Source organism: Juglans microcarpa x Juglans regia, chromosome 3D, assembly GCF_004785595.1.
Source record: "Juglans microcarpa x Juglans regia isolate MS1-56 chromosome 3D, Jm3101_v1.0, whole genome shotgun sequence".
Taxonomy (NCBI): domain Eukaryota; kingdom Viridiplantae; phylum Streptophyta; class Magnoliopsida; order Fagales; family Juglandaceae; genus Juglans; species Juglans microcarpa x Juglans regia.
In genome coordinates, this window is record NC_054598.1 from 1,078,855 (window position 1) to 1,098,697 (window position 19,843).

The window sequence follows — 19,843 nt, forward strand, 5'->3', positions numbered from 1 at the left end:
GGCCGTACTCAAAGCCCAATAAAGAACCATCTATTGGCCCAGCTGGCTCGTAAGGCGTCGTCGACGTTTTTACGTTTCATTCCCATCTGAAGGCAACAGGGAGCGAGCTGTGAAAAAATCAGAGATCTTCGATCGAAGAAGAATTTGCGAAGTTGAGAACAAAGAAGGAGATGTTGCCCACGGTCTCGAGAGGACGCTCGTCGTCTTCTGCATCTCGAGCTAACCCCATGTTCCCTCAGTACCTCCGCCGAATAGTCAAGGTTTCTCTCTCTAGTTTTCTTTCGCGCAAAGGATCTGATTTCCATATCAATCTAATTTATAACTTATAATATGAATGCTCATCGTGTTCACGAACCCGATCTAGGAATAGCTGATACTCTGGAAAGCTGCCTCTCTTACCTATACTACTTGAGCATTTTGTTTTTTGAAATGCTGTGTAATTTATTGTTCTGGAATTGGGGCTTGTCCTCAAGACCAATAGTCTCGAATTTTCTGAGAATTTTAATGATTAGCTTCTTCGCTCTAATTGATGTAAATTCCCGTGATGGATGCTGATTCTGAGCAAGCAGTTCATCCACTGCTAAAGCAGCACAAGAGACGTTGGCTATTTAAGTGCCAGTAAATTTGATTAGGTGAATTTTTGTATCTTTAGTTCTCATTGTCAATGCTATCTGCTAGTGCAAAGGTATTAAACTATAACATTTCGTAATTAAGTTATGATATCATTGAATATTGGACATTACCTCAGTAATGGTATTTTATTTTTTAACTGGATGCTTACCATAATTTGTTGGCTCTGTGATAAAACGTGATTTATTTGGATCATTACAGTGTTACACTAAGGTATATTAAATTACTTATTATTGTTTTTATTCAAGTTCCTTTACTATGCCTGTACCCCTTTAACCCCGTTTCATTGAAAACTTTTCTGGATTGTTGGTTATGAAAGAGTTACTTTTAGGGCATTCACAATCCGATTGAATTCATGCTCAACTTGCCTTTGATCATTCATATTTTAATCGTGTGTGTGTGTGTGTGTGTGTGTGTATTTCATGGATTTCTTTTTCCAATGATTGGTTCTTTGCAGTGGCAACAAATGGATGTTGAATATACCTTTTGGCAAATGCTTCACCTATGCACTTCGCCAAAAGTTGTGTAAGTATCTGCCAGCCTTTGGCTTGTCACGGTCACCATCACCAATATTATTGTTTTTTCCAACTAGTATTAATATTCTTACTCTCTTTTGTATACTTCCTGTGTACATGGGCGTTGCCTAGTTTCATCCAATCAATAAAATTTCTTACTTATATATAAAAAAAAAGTATTAATATTCTTACTACCAACAGTAGTTACCCACTCTACATTCGAGGGGACTTTTTTTTAACCATGGACCAGATGCATTGAATTTATACATCAAATATTTCTAATTACTGCAATTATATATTTTGCATGTGGAACATTGGAATGGATCTAGCTATCAGCACACTAAATATCACAAGCGTAAGTCCACTTTCCATTGTATTGTCATTTACTACTTTCATCTGGTTGGTGCTGTTGAATTTTTATCTGTTGTTACAATGAGATGATGACACGTGGCTGTTGTTTTTTGATTAGCAATGCTTTCAACTGCACTAACAGTTTGCAATCATTGTATATTTTTATCTGGTGTTACAATGAGATGATGACACGTGGCTGTTGTTTTTTGATTAGCAATGCTTTCAACTGCACTAAAAGTTTGCAATCATTGTTGAAGATTGTCACCATCGGCATACTAAGTATCATAGTCATACAAACAATGGTTTACAATTAAACTGGCATATAGTTGAAGACAATGAAAATCAGCTAAGACTAAGAGGAATTGTAATTCATTGTAATGGTGCTGCCTATAGGTTTTTAATATAAGTATCACCTGTATGAGTTCTGAAATAATGCTTATGGTCTGTCATATGACTCAAGTTAATGATCAAATAACTACTTTTGATGTAATGACAAAAGAAAACAAAAAAAAAAAAAGTTAAATTATCCTTGCCAGGTTTAATAATGTATGATTTTTTTATGTTTCGGCTAGATTATGTATTATATGTATTTGGTTTTTTAGAATGCCTGTCTACTCATTGTGTTGTAGGGTAGGACTAATGTTAAGTAAACATATGCTTATAAAGAAGAGACATTAAGAATTTTGTTAGTTGGCATTTACTTGCCGTAACGCCCCAATGGAAGGTCCAAACCACATGACCTATACTCTAAAAGGACTTGTCAATTATACAATTGGAGCCCATTGGAACATTATAAAGAGGAATAATTTCTCCCTTTCAAACAATGTGGGATCCCATATACCACCTACCCTTATCCTTATCATATGGGGTATCACACTTACTTTCTTAATTGTCGTGCCTATGGAGTTTGGACTTATTGAACATGTGAGAGTATTAGTTTGCTGCTAATATTAGATGCAATTTAAAGTTTATTTTATTTTTTGTCTCAGAAACTAAAAATCAATGGGCACGTGACGATCCTGCTTTTATTGTGATCTGCAGTCTTCTTTTGATGGTTGCAACCTTGGCTTATTGTGCTGCGTAAGTTTCTAGATACCCCCTTTTGACGGCTAGTGCTCTAATGCTGCTAATTAGTGACAGTTGTACAATTTTACAAAACCAATTTCGAAAACTTTGAGCTACTATTGCTCAGCTGACTGAGATCCTTTAATATAGATTGGATGCTGATATTATGACCTGATGCTGCTTAGCTGCAAAACACATTTCAATTCTTGTTTTCCTGATTTTGGGATGAAAGCAACCGGTAGCCTTTCTTGCTATATGTATTTTTCTCTTATTTGATGAGGATGCCTAAGATTTTGTCTAATTTTAACTGGGGAGATTGTGGGGTAATGGCTATTCTATAATTTGGAGGAGCGGCCAGGAGAACAGACAGAAGTGGATGAAAACCTAGACAATCACACCTATGGTTTCCTAAGTAATTGCACTTTAGAATGAACACAATCACACACTTAAAAAAAAAAATGTTAAATTTGTAAACAGCCAATATGGCATTGCGTAATTTCACATTACATGATTTCTAATCTAATTAATTTATTTGACTTATATGTTACTTTTAGCATGTTCAATTGTGCATTATCGGTTCTTTTCCCTGTATTGATTGTGTCTTCCTATCTTCATTTCAGGTATGACCATAGTGCTGCCCATGCTGTTTATGTAGTTATCTCAGTGTTGCTTTTCCATTTTATAATAACTGGGGCTGTTATGGCTACATGTTATTGGTAAGTGCAACTTCATGCTAACCATTAAATGATGCTTGTCTAGTTGTCTATCATTTGGTATTTTTTTTTATGCCAGCATTTGTGGAGTTGCCTACCATGTCAACCTTTCTAAGCTTGATAATTTCTGAAGCATGATATACAACCACAGTAGTGGCTGGTGGTTCAGAATTTGCTAAGATTTGTATCATCTCTTTCTCGACAACAATTATATTTGTGGTAAAGACTTCATTTTCAAAATTAAGTTTGGAATTTGAGGTCTCTTGCTTGGGCACCAATAGCATGAACACCTGATTTTCTATTTATACCATTGTTCAAAATCATGGAAGGTGTGTGTCTGGAATGTACATTGCTACAAGGATGGACTAACTATTCTTTGTGTGGAAGATGGTTCCTATTTGCCTCATATGGTAGATTTGGAAGGAAAATAATCATAGAATCTTACTTTTACTTATCAAAAAGAGAGAGAGAGAGAGAAAAAAAAGAAAAAAAGAAAAAAAAAAAGAAAGAAAGAATCTTTGAGGATTGTGAAAGTACATTGGAGGAGCTCAAAATTTTATTTTATTTTATTTTATCAATACTCTTTTATCTTTGATTGCCTCCATAGACTTTAGTGGGCTTAATTTGCTTGATTTTCTTTTATCGTTGTCTTCATCTTGCTAGGCATTTCTTTTGTATACTTTGTTTTTCTTTTAAGAAGAGGACGGTACTCCAATTTTATTAAAAACACCCTCACTTGTGGAGGAAGAATACCAGTCAATTTTTTTTTTTTTTTTTTTTCTTTTGTATACTTCATGTATACTTGAGTTGTACCTTTTTCACTTATTAATAAAGGATGAGTTATTACTTATAAAAAAAGGGACCTTGACTTGCTGCTGTTGTGTTCACACAGATCCCTCAATGGGACCCACAGCACTTACGGTCCAGTTCGCTGCTTTAATTGCAGAGGCTATGGTCCCTGGCCATTGATGTAGCCCGGAGTCTTGACAGCTTCTCTTTTATGAAACTCCCATTGTGAAATTGTTCATTAGAGTAAGAAAACAATAAAATGAAATGCTGTTTGCATGCTAAGCAATAATGTGGGGGACTCCTAATATGTTTTGCAATCTATGTTGATTAAATGAAAACTGTTGGCACGAAAAGGTCTAATGCCACCCATGATGTAATTACTTGAACTCAACTTGAAATCAAAGAATAATGAGTTTCTTCTAGTGTTTGATTTTAACCTGGATATCTTCAACTGAATTCTGTCTTAATGCCACTTAAATTAGGTCAGATCTGTGAACCCTTGTCTACTAATTGGGATCGGTCAAATGTATTCTCATTCACGAATCTATTTAGGAATAACAATCCCTATAAGCTCCTTATAGATAGAACTGATGTTGTACAGTAAAAAGTATATAAGAAGTTTGCATTTCTCATTGTCCATGCAGGTTCCTGACCAATTCTTACCTTCGGGAAGAGGCTCCCTCCAACAGTCATGTTGTTGAGCAACGAGTTGAATGGCAAGTCTGGAAAATCTTGCTTCCTACTTCATTATTATTGAATTCAATTCAACCAAGTTTTATTGGGAACATAAATCATCAAATTTATATCTTCGCATGTTCATCGTTTGTGTTTTGATAACGTTCATTATTATTTTCTTGCAACATAATGTTGTATTAAGTTTCTCTCTTTACTTATATATAAAAAAAACATAGTGTTGTATTAAGTGCTTTTCCATTGTATTCTCTCATTTTCGCAAATTCTTTTTTGTTTTATTGTCTATTTACAATCTAATCAGTTGAATGGTGCTGAATTTTTCCTTGAAGGCTGTACGCTTTTGATGTTCATTGCAACTCTTTCTTCCCAATGTTTGTTCTGCTTTATGGTAACAGCTCTTTTACTATGTATGGGTGTATCCACAGTTTTAGATTCAACATCAATTAATGGCCCTTACTAATGTATCGTATTCATGGCAGTCATACATTACTTTCTGTCACCGATTTTGGTAGCCCATGGTTTCATTCCTGTATTGCTGTCAAACTTCCTTTTCATGGTGGCAGCTTCATACTACCATTATCTTAACTTTCTAGGTTATGATGGTAAGCTACATGGTTTGTCTTTGCCATTTGCTCTAATCCTTCTTTACGTTTTATTTTTTATGAGAAGGGAAGGGTCAGGGGACTAAATCAGAATATCTGGGTTTAGATAACTTACTATCATCACTGTTATGAACATACTGTCACAGCACTGGTTCTTTTCTCATTTGATCGGAATGAAATTTATTGGGCATGGCTACAAACAAGCCTTGTGGTTTCAATCCTCAAATTGGTACAGTTCTTGTAGAGTGAAAAGAAAATTTGTTTTCTTATCCAAAAAAAGAAAAAAAGAACAGAAAACTTTGTTGTCTGAAATATGTAAAGCACTGGTTGGCTGAACACACGTGCACACATATATTTATGTGGTATAGATGGCAATTGTTGTATTATTCTGTGTATATAGTTCTGGATGACAGCATACATTTTGATGCATATGTTGAGTTCATTCATTTGGGATGACTTACTAAACCAAATTTGGCTTCATGGCATAACTAAATTTAAACAACTGTAAAAGTTAAATGTACCCGTTGCCAAAAGAGGGTGCTGCCAAGTTTTTGTGGGCTGTTTATTTCATTCTGGAAACAAAACCAATTTATTTGAACCTTTTCTGTGGCTGAAATTTGTGTCATTAAATTCTGTACCTGGATATGGCATTCAATTGCAAACACGGCTGCTTAATTGTCTTCATCAACTGACATATGATGGGCATTTTGCAGTATTGCCCTTTCTGGAGAGGACCACTTTCTTTCTATATCCAATTGGTGCTGTTATCGTCCTTTCCCCTATTTGTAAGTGTTGGAATGTGACCCTTGATTGTGTTTCCCATCGATTCTGTTTCAGTGCTAATTCAAGTTGTTTTAAAATTGCAGTGATTTTGAGTGGCTTCAATCCTTCAAGATATTTTATGAACTTATACTTCAGTCAACGGTTATGATTCATGAAGGCGGACCCTTAGGTAGCAATAGATATAATTTGCTTTGGGGACTTCTATAGTTCAGGGATTGCATCAAAACAAGAAGGCTTAGATGAATGATTTGATTGTTTCACGGATGCGTGAAGGGAAAAACAGCTCCACCACATACAACAATTGTTGCAGCTTTCCTTTCTGGGCATATTACCACGGCATGAAGCAAGTTGGAACCAAGCAAAGACAGGAAAGCTGGGTTGTATATCTAGTGATTGGGAATATTGGTCATGGATCTGTTGAATGTATTGATTTTTTTCCCCCTTCTTGTCACATATGTGTTTTCCATCGACAGAGATTTCCAAAACTCAAAGTTCGCTTTTTGACATATTTTCAGGAGTGTCTTCTTCTTCAACCTAGTATTTAGTAAGCATTACTAGGCCAGTACCAGCAACTACACATGGTGACTGGGTAGTAAACTTTCACTTTTTGATCGAGCTTGAAAACAAGCTCCGAAAAGCTTGTGCATTAGCAAACAATACATTTCTTCTCGAAAATCTGTATTTCTCCATGCTTCTTGCAGTTCCATCGCCCAACTCCCCAGAGTCTTGAATTCGAGTTAATGTTTGAAAGGAGAGGTGACGAAATTTGTAATAGCTCAAGGCCGATTTGGAATTTGGAACCCATTCAGGCTAATTTTAAATTGAGTTTAACATTCAAATATCTAATTCTCAAATTATTAAATTCATCTCAATTCAAAACTTCTTTACATTTGAGACTTACAATATTTTTTAACTCAACATCTCTTTATACGTGGGATTTATAATATTTTTAAATTTTTCATAAATACATTTAAACTCATCTTAATATCTAAGATTCCAAACACATCTGAACTTATGTGGGCTTTATAAAATTTATTACTATTCATAAAAAATTTAATTCATCTTAAATCAACTCAACATCCAAACGAAACCTTAAGATGCATACCAATTTTCCTTTATTGAGCTCGACGCTTTAAGCACTTCAAGTTATTGATTGTACACAGATTTTCTCAATGTACAGCCTTTTTTTATAAGAAAAAAATAATTATAGGTGGTTGTCGGGATAAATTTTAGAAAAATTATATTCACATCTCTATATTACATATTTATTTTTATTTTTATTTTTTACCTGCTAGATATATGATATAAGAATGATGAAAAGAAGAAGAATTTAATTAATTTAGAAGGAATATAATAATAATAATTAAGAAAATATTTTTAAATAATATTATGATTTTTTTTTAAATGTGTAAGGATATAAAAAAAATAAATAATAAAAAAAAAAGACCAAATGACCTTATCAGGAATCATCCTCGAGCTACACCATCGGTGGGTGTAGCACCACTCTTACTTAGAACCGTCACTGATTTTTAATTTTTTATGGGACATATCTAAATACTAAAGAGAAGCCATTTGTGTAAGAAATTAGTAAATTACGTACCCAATCTATTTTCATGGCAATTTTTATTGGAGTATGCTCTTTTATCACTACGTGTACGTAATAATACTACAATAGGTATCCACGTGACATGGCAGGCATATTCAAACCTATTGGAGTAATGCTCTTTTAACACTGCGTAAGAAATACTCCTCAGAGACGTCGATAAATCACACGAAAGTCCCCAGGTTCAACTGAAAAGGACAGCAACAGTAAGATTTCTTTTACTCTCAAGTTTTGCAACTCTCATTGTCGTTACTTAACCCGTGACCAATAATTAATACACCCGGCACCACATATTGCACTTAGTTCACGAAGTCCAAACACAAACATCAATCAATTTCATTCTTTAATAAAACACGACCTCTGCTTCTTATTAGTGGGAAAATATTGAACGTTTGGTGGCAAACATTGACGTTTATCTATATCTTAAAAAGTATAGGATTTTGCTTTTCTTAAAGGTGTTGTGACATTTCACTGATTAAGGTTACTTCCAGCAACATCCACAACGAATCTGTACCTAACATCATTCTTCTCCAACCTTTCAATGGCTTGGTTGACGTAATCCATCTTCACGACTTCAATCATGGAATTCAGCCCCTTCTCTTTGCAGAACTCAAGCATCTCCTCTGTTTCCTTCATGCTCCCTACAAAGCTCCCTGTGATCGACTTCCTCCCTGTGGAAGAAGAAAAGGCAGGGCACCCGCAATTAGAAATCACGAGTGAGAGTTTCGGTCTCTTTCTACGATTTAAACAGCAGAAAATTTAAACGTTCCAACATTATTTTACCAACCAAACATAGCATTTACCATAAACATTACCCGCAAAAATTTTCAATCTTCGCTTAAAATCTCCAATTATAGACCAATAACATACTACTGACAATCCAAACCCACATACTTCAGTTGAGAGAGAGAGAGAGAGGCTCACCAAGCATAACGACGGGGGAGAGAAACTGCAGAGGAGTGTTAATAACACCCATCAAGATTAGCTTGCCATCAAGCTTCAACAAAGAAAGGTAAGGCTCAAGAGGGTGAAATACAGGCACAGTATCAATAATATAATCCAGCGAGTCAGCCGCTTCCTGCATCCGAGTTGAGTCGGAGCTGACCAGGTACACGTCAGCCCCAAGATGCTCCAAAGCTTCCTCTCTCTTCTTGTCCGAAGAGCTTATCACAGTCACATGGTGCTCCATGGCCTTGGCTATCTTCACCCCCATGTGCCCCACTCCTCCAAGTCCCAAAATCCCTCCTCTCAACCCACTCTGCTTCAACCCAAAATGATTCAGTGGACTGTAAACTGTCACCCCCGCACACAACAGAGGCGCCGCCTGTTCTGGTTCCAATCCATCTGGTATCTTCACCACAAATCTATACAAACGAAACGAAAGCGAGTTAAAATTCTTCCAAATACGCAAAAGATCATATATTTACTACTGTTCTTGCATTGCGAGAAAAAAACCGGTTTTGAACTCATTTAACTATAAAGTTGCTCATTTTGAAGCCCAGGAATGGATGTAGATTGTTTGTTGCTCATGGCAACAAATATAATTCATATTGAGGAATTCTCTCTCGTTGTGAAAAAAAAGACCGACTAGGCGCCGAACGCTCTTTAACACGATGGTGTTTAAGAGTATGCATTTTGAAGGATTTGATTTTATATTGTTAGGGTATAAGATAAATATGATTAAAAGTTTGGATTTTGTTGTTACTTTTGTTCAACCACCATGGCGCCGGCAAAGCCGCCTTGGGTGGGTTTTCCGTCGGTGTAAACGTCGTTGTAGGACCAGATTTTTTTGTTGCAGTATTGCTCGACATCCGCTTTGCATGGGCGGCAGTTTCTGCAGCATCCAACGATGGCTCCAACTCCCACGGTGTCTCCAACTTTGAAGTTGGTCACAGCCGATCCCACCTCCAACACTTCACCCACCACTTCGTGGCTGTTTCAGAGTAATGGTTACAATCAGAGAGAGAGAGAGAGAGAGAGAGAGAGAGAGAGAGGGTGAGAGATAATTGTGTACTAACACTAAAGATAGATATAATGGCCGGGAAGGCAAAAAAGAAGTTAGGGTGTATGTAGTGAGTGTACCCAGGAACCATGGGATAGTTGGACATGCCAAGATCATTCTTGATCTGATGAACATCAGTGTGGCAAACTCCACAGCAGAGGACTTTGATGTAAACATCTTCCGGGCCTGTGTTTCTGAAAGAGTTTTTGTTTTTGAAAGAAACCCAAATCAGAGTAATACATGGAATGAGTCCCAAAAGTTATAGAAAAGAAAATCAAAGATGGAATTGAGTCATTGAAATGGTAACCTGAGAGTGTAGGTATAAGGTGAGAGAATCCCAGAAGGGTCTCTGGCTGCCCATCCTGTTGTCGTTCTTTCTGCTTCAAGGCTACCCATTTTCCTTTCAGAACACAAATGAGAGAGAATACTCACCGGGGTGGGAGAGTGAGAATCAGTGGGAAAAAGTGTGGGGAAACCAGAGCGGCAATATGTGCGTTTATATGCTCAAGTGAGATCGGACAAAATGAAAGCAAAAGACGAGACAGCGGGACGACTCAGCAGTGGTGGGGTTATCTCCCAATAAATGAACTTAAGAATGCGGTAGGTGAAGTATCGCTGTATGGGAGGGGGGATCCATTGCTTCCTGAACCACACCATTACTCCAAGATCTCCATCCACACAAATAAATGGGTCCCATTAATTGCCTCCCCACCAATCACATCCTAAAACAAAACTGACTTTTATGCATGTTGAACCTGTTTCAGGAAAAAATCTTTTACAAGCGAGTTCGCGTATTAAACGCACGATGTGGATATATAAAATATTTATTTAATAAAATAATGTGAATTGAAGATATAAATAATTTTTATAAGATAATGAACCTTTTTTCTCTCAAAATTTTTTTCTTTTAATTTTCTTTTCAATAAAAAAGGTCAACATTTCAACGCGACTTGGCACGACAAACTTATTTTTCTTCTCTTAAAATTTTTTTCTTTTATTTTTTTTTAATAAAAAAAAAGTTATGTTAACATTATAACCCAAATGCTCCTCTGTAAAATGTGTGGAAGGATGATAAATATATAAGGGTACTGCAATCCTATCACTATCTATTTACTGTCTAAGTGTATTTTAAAAGTTTTTTTTTTATCATTTTTTTAAATTTTTTTTTAACATTCTTATTTACTAAGAAAAAATTTAAAAAATATATAATTTTACTAATATATATTTCTTTAATCATTAAGTAAAAAAAAATTAAATAAAAAAAATAGTAAATAATTAGTTGTAGGATAGTCTATCGTTATTTAATTTATAATCATTCTGAACCGAATTTGATTGAAATTAGCGTTCTGAAGCACTACTAATCCATATCTCACTGATGCCGTCATGCAAATGTCATGCTGATGTTTTTCTTTTCTATTTGGGCCCAAATAGTTAAAAAATGTTACTATATCTCTTTTTTAATAATCCCGCTACGTACAGTCGCCAACAACAGTTGGTGTGCAGTCGGATGATAACGTGTTCAATTCTACTACGGGTAGTCAAGTTAGCGTACACCCCATGCACCCCCTGCTGATATGGCAGGGTATTTTTGTAAAACTCAAAAAAAGTAAAACAAGTTGAATTAAACTTGGGGGGAAGAAGTTTGGACGGACTTGTAGTTCTGAGCCATTTTTATTTTCCCTCTCACCAACCAAGAACCAGCTTGTTCCGACGACCAAGTTCTGAGCAACGGCAACTTGTTCCGACGACCAAGAACCAAAAATGTTGCACTTCGAACTCTCTTTTTCACAGCTTTCCCGCTCACAAACCAAGAAACATTTTGGGGCTTGAGAAAACTTTGGGATCTTTGTGTTTTCTTGTTCTGCTCTTATTCTGATATTTAGAAATTTGATTTCATTCAATTAGCTACGGATGGCCACTTTATTTAGTTTATTTCGTTTTGCTTAGATTAGTCCATTTTCTCTGTAAATGTTTTACGTGTTTCCCTCTGCTTGGTCCTTGAGAAAATTAATGAGTCAAATTCCTGAGTTTAAATAAAAAGAAGAAAAAAAGAAAATTGTAACAAGTATGTGTTTGTATGTATTATTCTTGAATCATATTTTTTTGATGGGTGCTAAAAGTATCTTGAAGTTAACGTTTCTAGACCTTACTGGACCTCGCGTAGTTTCATTCGAAACTTTTTTTTTTTTTAAGAAGATGACGGAACCCCAATTTTATTGATTGCCCTCACTTGTGGCGGAAGAAAATCATGGTTACAAATACGGCACCTGGGAGGTACATATAAGCTAAAACTAGAAAAAGAAAACCCAGGCATCAAAACCATTATAACCATATAGAGTACACGGCCTTAAGAAAGATACATAACCTACATCCGAACAAGCCAAAGAGAGGAACCTGCAAAAAGCCAAGCACACAAGAAAAAGGGACACGCAAATAAAGCAAAAGCAATGAAAGGCAAGCAAATAACGTAAAACTTACCAGGCACGAAGCTTATGAGATCCTCAGGTAGGGCATACCCAATTTGTCCATGCGGAGAAGACCCCTCAACAGGCTAGGCAGCATGTGAATATCAGACCAATCCGAGTTCAAACCCTCAACCCCACACTTAGCTAGAAAGTCAGCCACAGCATTACCTTCACGAAAAATGTGATTCACTGTATATTCCAGGCTATTAAGATGTTCTTGTAAATCATCCCAGAAGTCTTCTAAATACCAAATGGGGCACTTATTCTTAACAATCCAATTAACCACCAGTTGAGAGTCAGTCTCTATTTGAACACGATAAAACCCAAGCGCGTGACATCTACGAACGCCTTCCAATAAGCTGCTGATTTCGGTAAAATTATTGGTATCCAGACCCAAGGGAACAGAGTAAGCCAGAAGTAATCTACCATTCTCATCCCGAATAACACCCCAGGGCCAGAAGCGCTAGGGTTCCTGAAACTACTACCATCGGTATTGAGTTTAACCAGCCCTGAAGAGGCCGGTGCCATTTTACCACCCAGACCCTCTTGGGCTTAGGGAACAAGACTGGGATATCCAGTCTTTCAAAATATCCATGTCCTGGGTGGAAAGAGAAAGCACTTTCATGATCTGATCCATGATGCGCCAAAGCCAAAGTTTAATAGCGTGCCATACCGACTCTTTTGAATGAGCCTTATCTTCATAGCGGGCTTTACAACGCCTCTCCCAAAGTATCTAGGTAATAATAGAGGGCAGAAAGCCAAAGATGATTCTAACCTGTGAAGACTTACTCGCGCGACGAAACCAAAAATTAATTTGATCCTTCCAAGTATAGAAAGTGGACATATGAATCCCTAGATGAGTGGCCGCTAGCCGCCAAATGTGTATAGCAAAATCTCCCGTGCAGGGCACATGGTTCAAGTCCTCAATATGGCCCTTTTGAAAACAATTACATTTAGAGGCCATTGAGACACCCACCATTCTAATATTCTCATCAACACTGAGGCAATTATTAGTAGCCTTCCACATCATGATGGAAATCTTCTTGGGGAGATTGGTATGCCATATCCACCGATCCCAGGGTAAAGGAGGCGCCCGAACCCCTATACAATCCCAGGCGCTCTTAGTAGTAAACTTGCCCTCCTTATCCTTCAGCCAAACAAGCGCATCTTGACCCTCCTTCCGTCTAGCCAAAAAATCATACAGAGCATTGGCTTTCTGATGGCCCACTAATCTGTTCAGAAGAGAAATATCCCACCCATTCTCAATGTGACACTCCTTTATCTTAAGCAAGGGGTGCTCAGACACAGGAAATTGACCATAGAGCGAACCTTCCTCGTCCCAATTGTCATACCAAAAGGAGATATCGCCTTCTTTCACAGTCCATTTAGAACTATTTATCACCTCCGGGATACTACGGGCAATAGATAGCCAAAAGCGGGTCCCTTTTGTAGGCTCCAGGAGGGATAAATGATTTCCTTTAACATATTTACCTCTGAAAAAATCTGCCTAAAGAGAGTTGCCCTTAATAAGATTCCAGGCAAGTTTCATGTGTAAAGCTCTCTGAACTTCCCCAAAGTCCCTAATACCCAAACCACCTTCATCCATGGGCGTACATATATGCTTCCAAGAGATCCATTTCCTCCGATTCTTGCCTCTAGATTCGCCCCAAAAGAAAGAGTTTAGGAGCTTATTCAAGCTACGTGTCACTGCTTTGGGGACATCTAAAACAGCAAGAAGATGGGTGGCCATACTAGATAAGACGTGACGCAAAAGAATAGTTCTACCACCAGCAGAGAGAATCTTCATCTTCCAACCTGCAATCTTCGTATTCACTTTGCCCAGCAAATCACCAAAATCGCAAGCCTTCAGCCTACCATCCACAATGGGCACCCCCAGGTACTTAAAAGGAAACGAACCCTCGGTAAACCCAGTAGAGCAGAGAAGAGAATGTTTCCTAGAAACAGAAATTTTCTTAGAGAAAAAAATGGCACTCTTCTCTTTACTGAGCACTTGACCAGTCCACTCCTCATATTTGTTCAAAACTTCCATCAAACCTCTCATACTTCTTTTTCCACAATTAGCAAAGATAACTAATCGGCATACATAAGATGAGAGATGATCGGGGTCCCTCTAGCTTGAGCAAATTGACCAATTTTACCTTCCTCAAATGATTGCTTAAGGAGACGAGAGAACACCTCTTGCATTATAATGAAAAGGTAAGGCGATAAGGGGTCACCTTGCCTTAGGCCTCGCTCTCCTTTAAAGAAACCCATGGGGGTCCTATTCATCATGATTGAATACCACAGCGTAGATATACAAGAGTTAATCAGCTCACAAACACTAGGAGAGAACCCAAAACTGATCAAAATATGTAATAAAAAATTCCAATCCACACGATCATAAGCCTTAGACATGTCAAGCTTAACCAGAACATTGCCCCCAATGGACTTCCTATGAATAGAATGGATCATTTCCTGAGTTAAACTGATATTCTCAAAAATACTGCGGTCGGGAATAAAAGCCCCTTTCTCCTACGATATCATTTTAGGGAGCAAACTAGTCATACGAGCCACAATAATTTTTGAGCAAATCTTATAAACCACGGAACAAAGGCTAATAGGCTGAAATTTATCAAAGCCAGATGGGTTGTCCACCTTCGGAATTAACACAATATAAGAAGCAGTGAAATTTTTTGGGAGTATATGGCTATGGAAAAAATCAACTACGGCTGAGAGGAGATCATCTTTAACCAAGTCCCAACAAACTTTGAAGAAACCTGAACCAAAACCATCTAGCCCTGGACTACTATCGATGGGAATAGTGAATAAAGCATCCTTTACTTCCTCTATGGAAGGATCTCTACCAATAGTCAAGTTCTCCTCATTAGTAATAATGGGAGAAACCAAGTCACTCAGATTCGGGAGAGCACGTGAGCTACTCTGGCCCATAAATTCCTGAAATAATCGATAGCGGCTTTATGAATGTCAAGAGGGGACTGTAAGACCCTGCCATCTGACATACTCATCTCCAACTTGGATGCTAAGAGGTCATAATCGTCCTCGGCATTAAAGGAGACTTGAAGACGGTTTTCCAAATTATCAATACGAGCCTCTAGATCTTTGATTATGATGTTAGTCTTACCAAAGACACTTTTATTCCACTCCTTTAAAGCCACCTTAACCCATTGTAATTTAGAGGACAGGTTGATTAATACATGACCTAGGCCCTCACGCTTCCACACCCCCTCCACAAAACTATAGAAATCCATATGATCAGTCCATTTGCATGGTCCCCAATTACATAGAGGAATACGAGTCACCATGTGTGCCTGTGTGGGTTTTCTTACCCAAGCTTCCCCCTCATTTTTACCATGCTTCGGTATTGAAAATGATAACGGCGCCGATTAGGAAGTTCATTCGGAGAGACAACCTGACTACATGCGCTACAAGAACTGATGGAGCAAGGATTTGTTTAGAGGTCGATGCCTCCCGAGATCCGATCACTCATTTCTGGCTTGGATGTCCCGGGTTGCCTCACAGTAGGAGACAAGAGGTGGTCTATGAAACATTACCTGCTTACTGCTGCAACTGTCACTAACAGGGCCATAATTCTAAAACATGCCGTAGTAGTAAAGACCATACTAGGAAAGGGACTGGGAACCAAGTTTGGGTCAAGAAAGGGTCTTCAGCAGAATCCAAGATAGAATTAGACGATGGGAAAAATCATACGGATGAGAATGAAGTAGGAGGGTCTTCGAAAAATGAGAATAATACAGACAAGGAAACAGGAGGCCAACTAGCTTTTAAGCTGAAGGGAGTCGAACAAGAAGAAGTGCAGCATGCCACCGAAGAAGAAGAAGAATGTAGAGAGCCTAAAGGGTCGCATAGCGTAAATAGCCAGGAGCTTAGTGGAACAATAAGGCCCACTAAAGCTACAGATCAAGGACAGGATAGCACTAGTATTGTGGCCCAGCTGAATCCCCCCCCCCCCCCCCCCACGCAATCAATCGAAGAGTTATTTGTTGAGGACACAGGGAAAGTGTTATATGAGCAAGAGAGCCTGCAAATCGTTAAATCTACCTATCCTCTACCATATTCACAAGAGGTTAGCACAGAAGCCATTAATCTAGTTGTGAACAAAGTAACAGAGTTGGGCGAAGAATGAGAGAATCCTCTGAGAAGCCTAAAGAGAAAATCGAAGAAGAAAAAAGCAAGGTCCCTAGCAGTCAGTGTTAATGAGAAGTTTATGGTTGCAGATGAAGAGGAAAGAACGGACGGGATACTTTTTTCCCATTCAGATCACGAGAGTGAGAGAGACAAATTAAAGGATGATATGTGCAAGGAATACTGTACAGATTCTGAGGGTCCCAGCAATCCGGGAAAAACAGGCCAGAAAAGGGGTTCTACCAGGGTGGTAATTCGTCCTTCCAAATTTAAATTATGATCAGTCCTATTATATTTTGGAATCTTAGGGGAGTAGGCACTTCTTATAAGAGGTTGAGGAAAATTATTAAACAATTTAGTCCTAATATCATAGCTTTGGCTGAGCCCTTTTTGTTAGAGGATAGAATCCCGTCCTTTTTAGGCAAATTCAGCTGCAATTGTTTTGTCACAAATGAGGTGCATGGTGGTAAAATTTGGTTGATGTGGAATTCATTGGTTTCGATACAATGGGTGGCAGGTTGTTTTGTCACAAATGACGTGCATGGTGGTAAAATTTGGTTGATGTGGAATTCATTGGTTTCGATACAATGGGTGGCAGGGTCTAATCAATTTATTACTGTGAAAGTAGGGAGAATGGTCATGTGTTTATCCTATCTATTATATATGCGAAGTGCAATCGAAATGAAAGAAGAGAGCTTTGGGCGGATTTGGAGACCATGGGGACTGCCAGTATCCCATGGGCTCTCTGCGGGGACTTTAATATCATTAAGGATGACTCAGAAAGAAGAGGTGGCCGTCCTCGTCCTTTTGTAGCCATGGAAGAGTTCAACCAGTGTATTCAAACCTGTGGTCTGATAGAGATGTGTTCCAAAGGCCCGAAAATGACCTGGTGCAATGGTCAAGGCAGACAAGCGCGTAGCTAGGCCAGGTTAGACAGATGTTTTATTGATACTAATTTTCTTAACTCTTTCTCTAATGTTTCTTACCAGGTTTTGGCGCACTCTACTTCGGATCATTCCCCTTTGGTTATTCAGATGGGGGAGAATCTATTCAGGTATGGTCCTAGTCCTTTCCGCTTTGTAGACATTCTATTAGTCGTTATATTCTATTTTTCCATTTCAGTTCCCATTCAATTGTATTGGGCATCTGTTTCTTGGTGATAAAGATTCACTTTTATGTTGAGTTGATCTCTCCCTAGTTTTAAATTACTGAGTTTTGAATTCTTTGTCCTTAGGAAAAGTTGGGTTTTTTAATTCCTCATAGTGAAGTGTTCGAAAGTAGTTAGGGTGTGCCAAGCAGCAAGCCAAACAAGATTTCGAGCAACGAAACATGAAAGTGGGATTTTAGCTCTGTGAAGTTGCGATCCTTTGTCAAGATTTCGTTTCTTGACAGCTTGTAATTGGGTCTTGGGTGAGACCCTTTGAGTCGGCAATGTGGTAACGATGTTGTTTCCTTTACAAATCGAAACGAGGGAGGAAGAAAAAATTCCTAATATTTGTAAGGCTACGTGGGAGAAGGGAAACTCAGGGGAGGAGAAGGAAAAAATTGAAACGAGGGAGGAAGACGAAAGTACTGTTTTATTAAAATGAATGAAACGAATCGTTTCATTTTTCTACATGGACACCGACTGTGCGGCGCTTCCCCCAGCCGACTGCAACTAGAGTTTTCCCTTTTTTAATCATCATCTCATTATTTTATGACATGACATTATATGATTAGAAATTATTTATTATATATATATATATATATTTAGGACAATGCTACTAGGACCGAAAAAATGGATTGAGAGAGTAGACTAAATAGTGTAAGCGTCCGTTTGAATTTAAAGGTGAGATGAAAACATCTCATCTAATTTTAATTAAAATTCTCATTACTATTCACAAATCTATTTTATTATTTTATTTCTGTTTTTTTAATCATTTTTTATACTTCTTTAAATATTTTTAAAAAATAAAAAATATATAAATTTACTAATAATTACTTCTTTAATTATTAAATAAAAATAAAAAATAAATAAAAACTTCTATCAGTCAAAATTGTCGGTGCATTTTTTTGATTCAAGAAGCATTTTCCTAAACCATGAAAGGCATCCCATGCAGCACACGATCGAACGATGTCGCATCCACAAAGTTTCCTGACTTTTCTTTCTATTTTTATTTAAAATACGAGTTTCTATATAGTCCACGGCAAGTTTTGAGGTATTCAAATTCGACCAATAGGACAAGACAAAAAATGGAAACTGTGAAGGGAGAAAATCCCTTATGTTGGGCCAAATAATGGGCCTAGGTCACGATTCAGATATATGGTCTGGGTTGGATTGGGTTGGAGGCAAGGCTCAGCCATGTCACCTGGTCTGGGTCAAACAGGTAATACCTGGATCAAGGCTCAGGCAGGAAATTCGGGTTGGGCCATACTGACAGGACAGAAGATATAGGCAAAACTTGAGAAGAAAGGAACATGGTATACATCATCAGATGGAAGGGACTCGAGACAGAAAGCATGCTGCATTTAATGTGGTCCAGAACAAAAGGTGTGTCGCATTCAATGCAACCAAAGCAAAAGGTGTGCCGCATTCAATGCGACCTAGGGCTCGAGCAACGCATAACAAGCCTGGCCTCTTCATGGCTCGGCAAAGTGACGACACAAGAGCAGCTCGGTGAATCAACAGTGTAAACGTATTATCCCCTGCTATGCAACACCCCACTATGGTGGAGACCTAGTCGGTAACTATAAATAAGATTACTACCAACAGCGGACAAGGTAATCATCTTCAATCAGTCAATCTATCGTTATCAACTTATGTTGTTACTTTGATAATTGTTTTATCATCTTCTCCACCATATTGACTTAAGCATCAGATGATCAACAGACTCCGAGGTCCCCCCAGTAGTAGTTATCGTGCAAGTGATTGCTCGTATACCAGGGGTGTGAAGTTGCACAGGTCCGCGAAACACGACATCAACATAAACAGTGCCAAAGAATTATCAGTTTGGACAATGAGATGAGATGAAATGATTTTAGATAAAAGTTAAATAAAATATAGTTAGCATATTATTTTTTAATATTATTATTATTTTAAGATTTGAAAAATTTAAATTATTTATTATATTTTATGTAAAAATTTTAAAAAATTATAATAATAAAATAAAATGAAATTAAATTATTTCTATATCTAAACAAACTTTTATTGACAGGGCAAACGTCGTTGTTGTTATATTTTATATATAAATTTAAAAAAGTTATAATCATACCGCTCTCCAACTCTATCGACGGGGCTGGCGTCGTTGTTTGGGCAAGTAAAACTACCGAGGTTTTAATACTCCCGCTATCCAAATTTGTCATTTTTATTATGTTTTTTTCCCCAAAACAAGTCCACCTTAACAGAAAATTAGGAGAGAAAGCTACGTAGTGGGTGAGCGATGTTGATTTCTAATAATAATAAAAAAAAAAACTTTATCATGAGCATCA

The 19,843-nt window shown here is 37.6% G+C and overlaps 2 protein-coding genes across 3 annotated transcripts; one reads left to right on the forward strand and one right to left on the reverse strand.

Annotated features, from left to right (window-relative positions):
• Positions 1–25: 25 nt before the first annotated feature.
• LOC121256214 (protein unc-50 homolog) lies at positions 26–6,649 on the forward strand. 2 transcript variants are annotated; one of them, XM_041156900.1, is made up of 10 exons: positions 26–260; positions 1,088–1,155; positions 1,475–1,500; positions 2,486–2,576; positions 3,182–3,277; positions 4,708–4,779; positions 5,086–5,144; positions 5,236–5,358; positions 6,072–6,143; positions 6,225–6,649. In XM_041156900.1, exons 1-10 carry the CDS (start codon positions 171–173, stop codon positions 6,287–6,289), a joined length of 762 nt encoding a protein of 253 aa, XP_041012834.1. In that variant the 5' UTR covers positions 26–170; the 3' UTR covers positions 6,290–6,649. The 2 variants fall into 2 exon arrangements, with proteins under 2 accessions (XP_041012834.1, XP_041012835.1); XM_041156901.1 differs by lacking the exons at positions 5,086–5,144; positions 5,236–5,358 and having other exon boundaries at positions 30–260.
• A 1,407-nt stretch (positions 6,650–8,056) lies between these two features.
• LOC121255591 (probable cinnamyl alcohol dehydrogenase 1) lies at positions 8,057–10,297 on the reverse strand. Its single transcript, XM_041155974.1, has 5 exons — positions 10,054–10,297; positions 9,827–9,940; positions 9,450–9,677; positions 8,669–9,108; positions 8,057–8,415 (listed from the first exon to the last, which is right to left on the reverse strand). Exons 1-5 carry the CDS (start codon positions 10,140–10,142, stop codon positions 8,213–8,215), a joined length of 1,074 nt encoding a protein of 357 aa, XP_041011908.1. The 5' UTR covers positions 10,143–10,297; the 3' UTR covers positions 8,057–8,212.
• Between the last annotated feature and the right edge of the window lie 9,546 nt (positions 10,298–19,843).

Excerpts from the sequence above, each read along its gene's own strand:
- LOC121255591 (XM_041155974.1), bottom strand. The coding sequence starts at position 10,142 with ATGGGTAGCCTTGAAGCAGAAAGAACGACAACAGGATGGGCAGCCAGA. Across the intron at positions 9,109-9,449 it reads GCCATGGTGGTTGAACAAAA|ATTTGTGGTGAAGATACCAG; the intron begins GTAACAACAAAA and ends TCGTTTGTATAG. Across the intron at positions 8,416-8,668 it reads CTCCCCCGTCGTTATGCTTG|GGAGGAAGTCGATCACAGGG; the intron begins GTGAGCCTCTCT and ends CTTCTTCCACAG.
- LOC121256214 (XM_041156900.1), top strand. The coding sequence starts at position 171 with ATGTTGCCCACGGTCTCGAGAGGACGCTCGTCGTCTTCTGCATCTCGA. Across the intron at positions 1,501-2,485 it reads GCACACTAAATATCACAAGC|AAACTAAAAATCAATGGGCA; the intron begins GTAAGTCCACTT and ends TTTTTGTCTCAG. Across the intron at positions 4,780-5,085 it reads GTTGAGCAACGAGTTGAATG|GCTGTACGCTTTTGATGTTC; the intron begins GCAAGTCTGGAA and ends TTTTCCTTGAAG.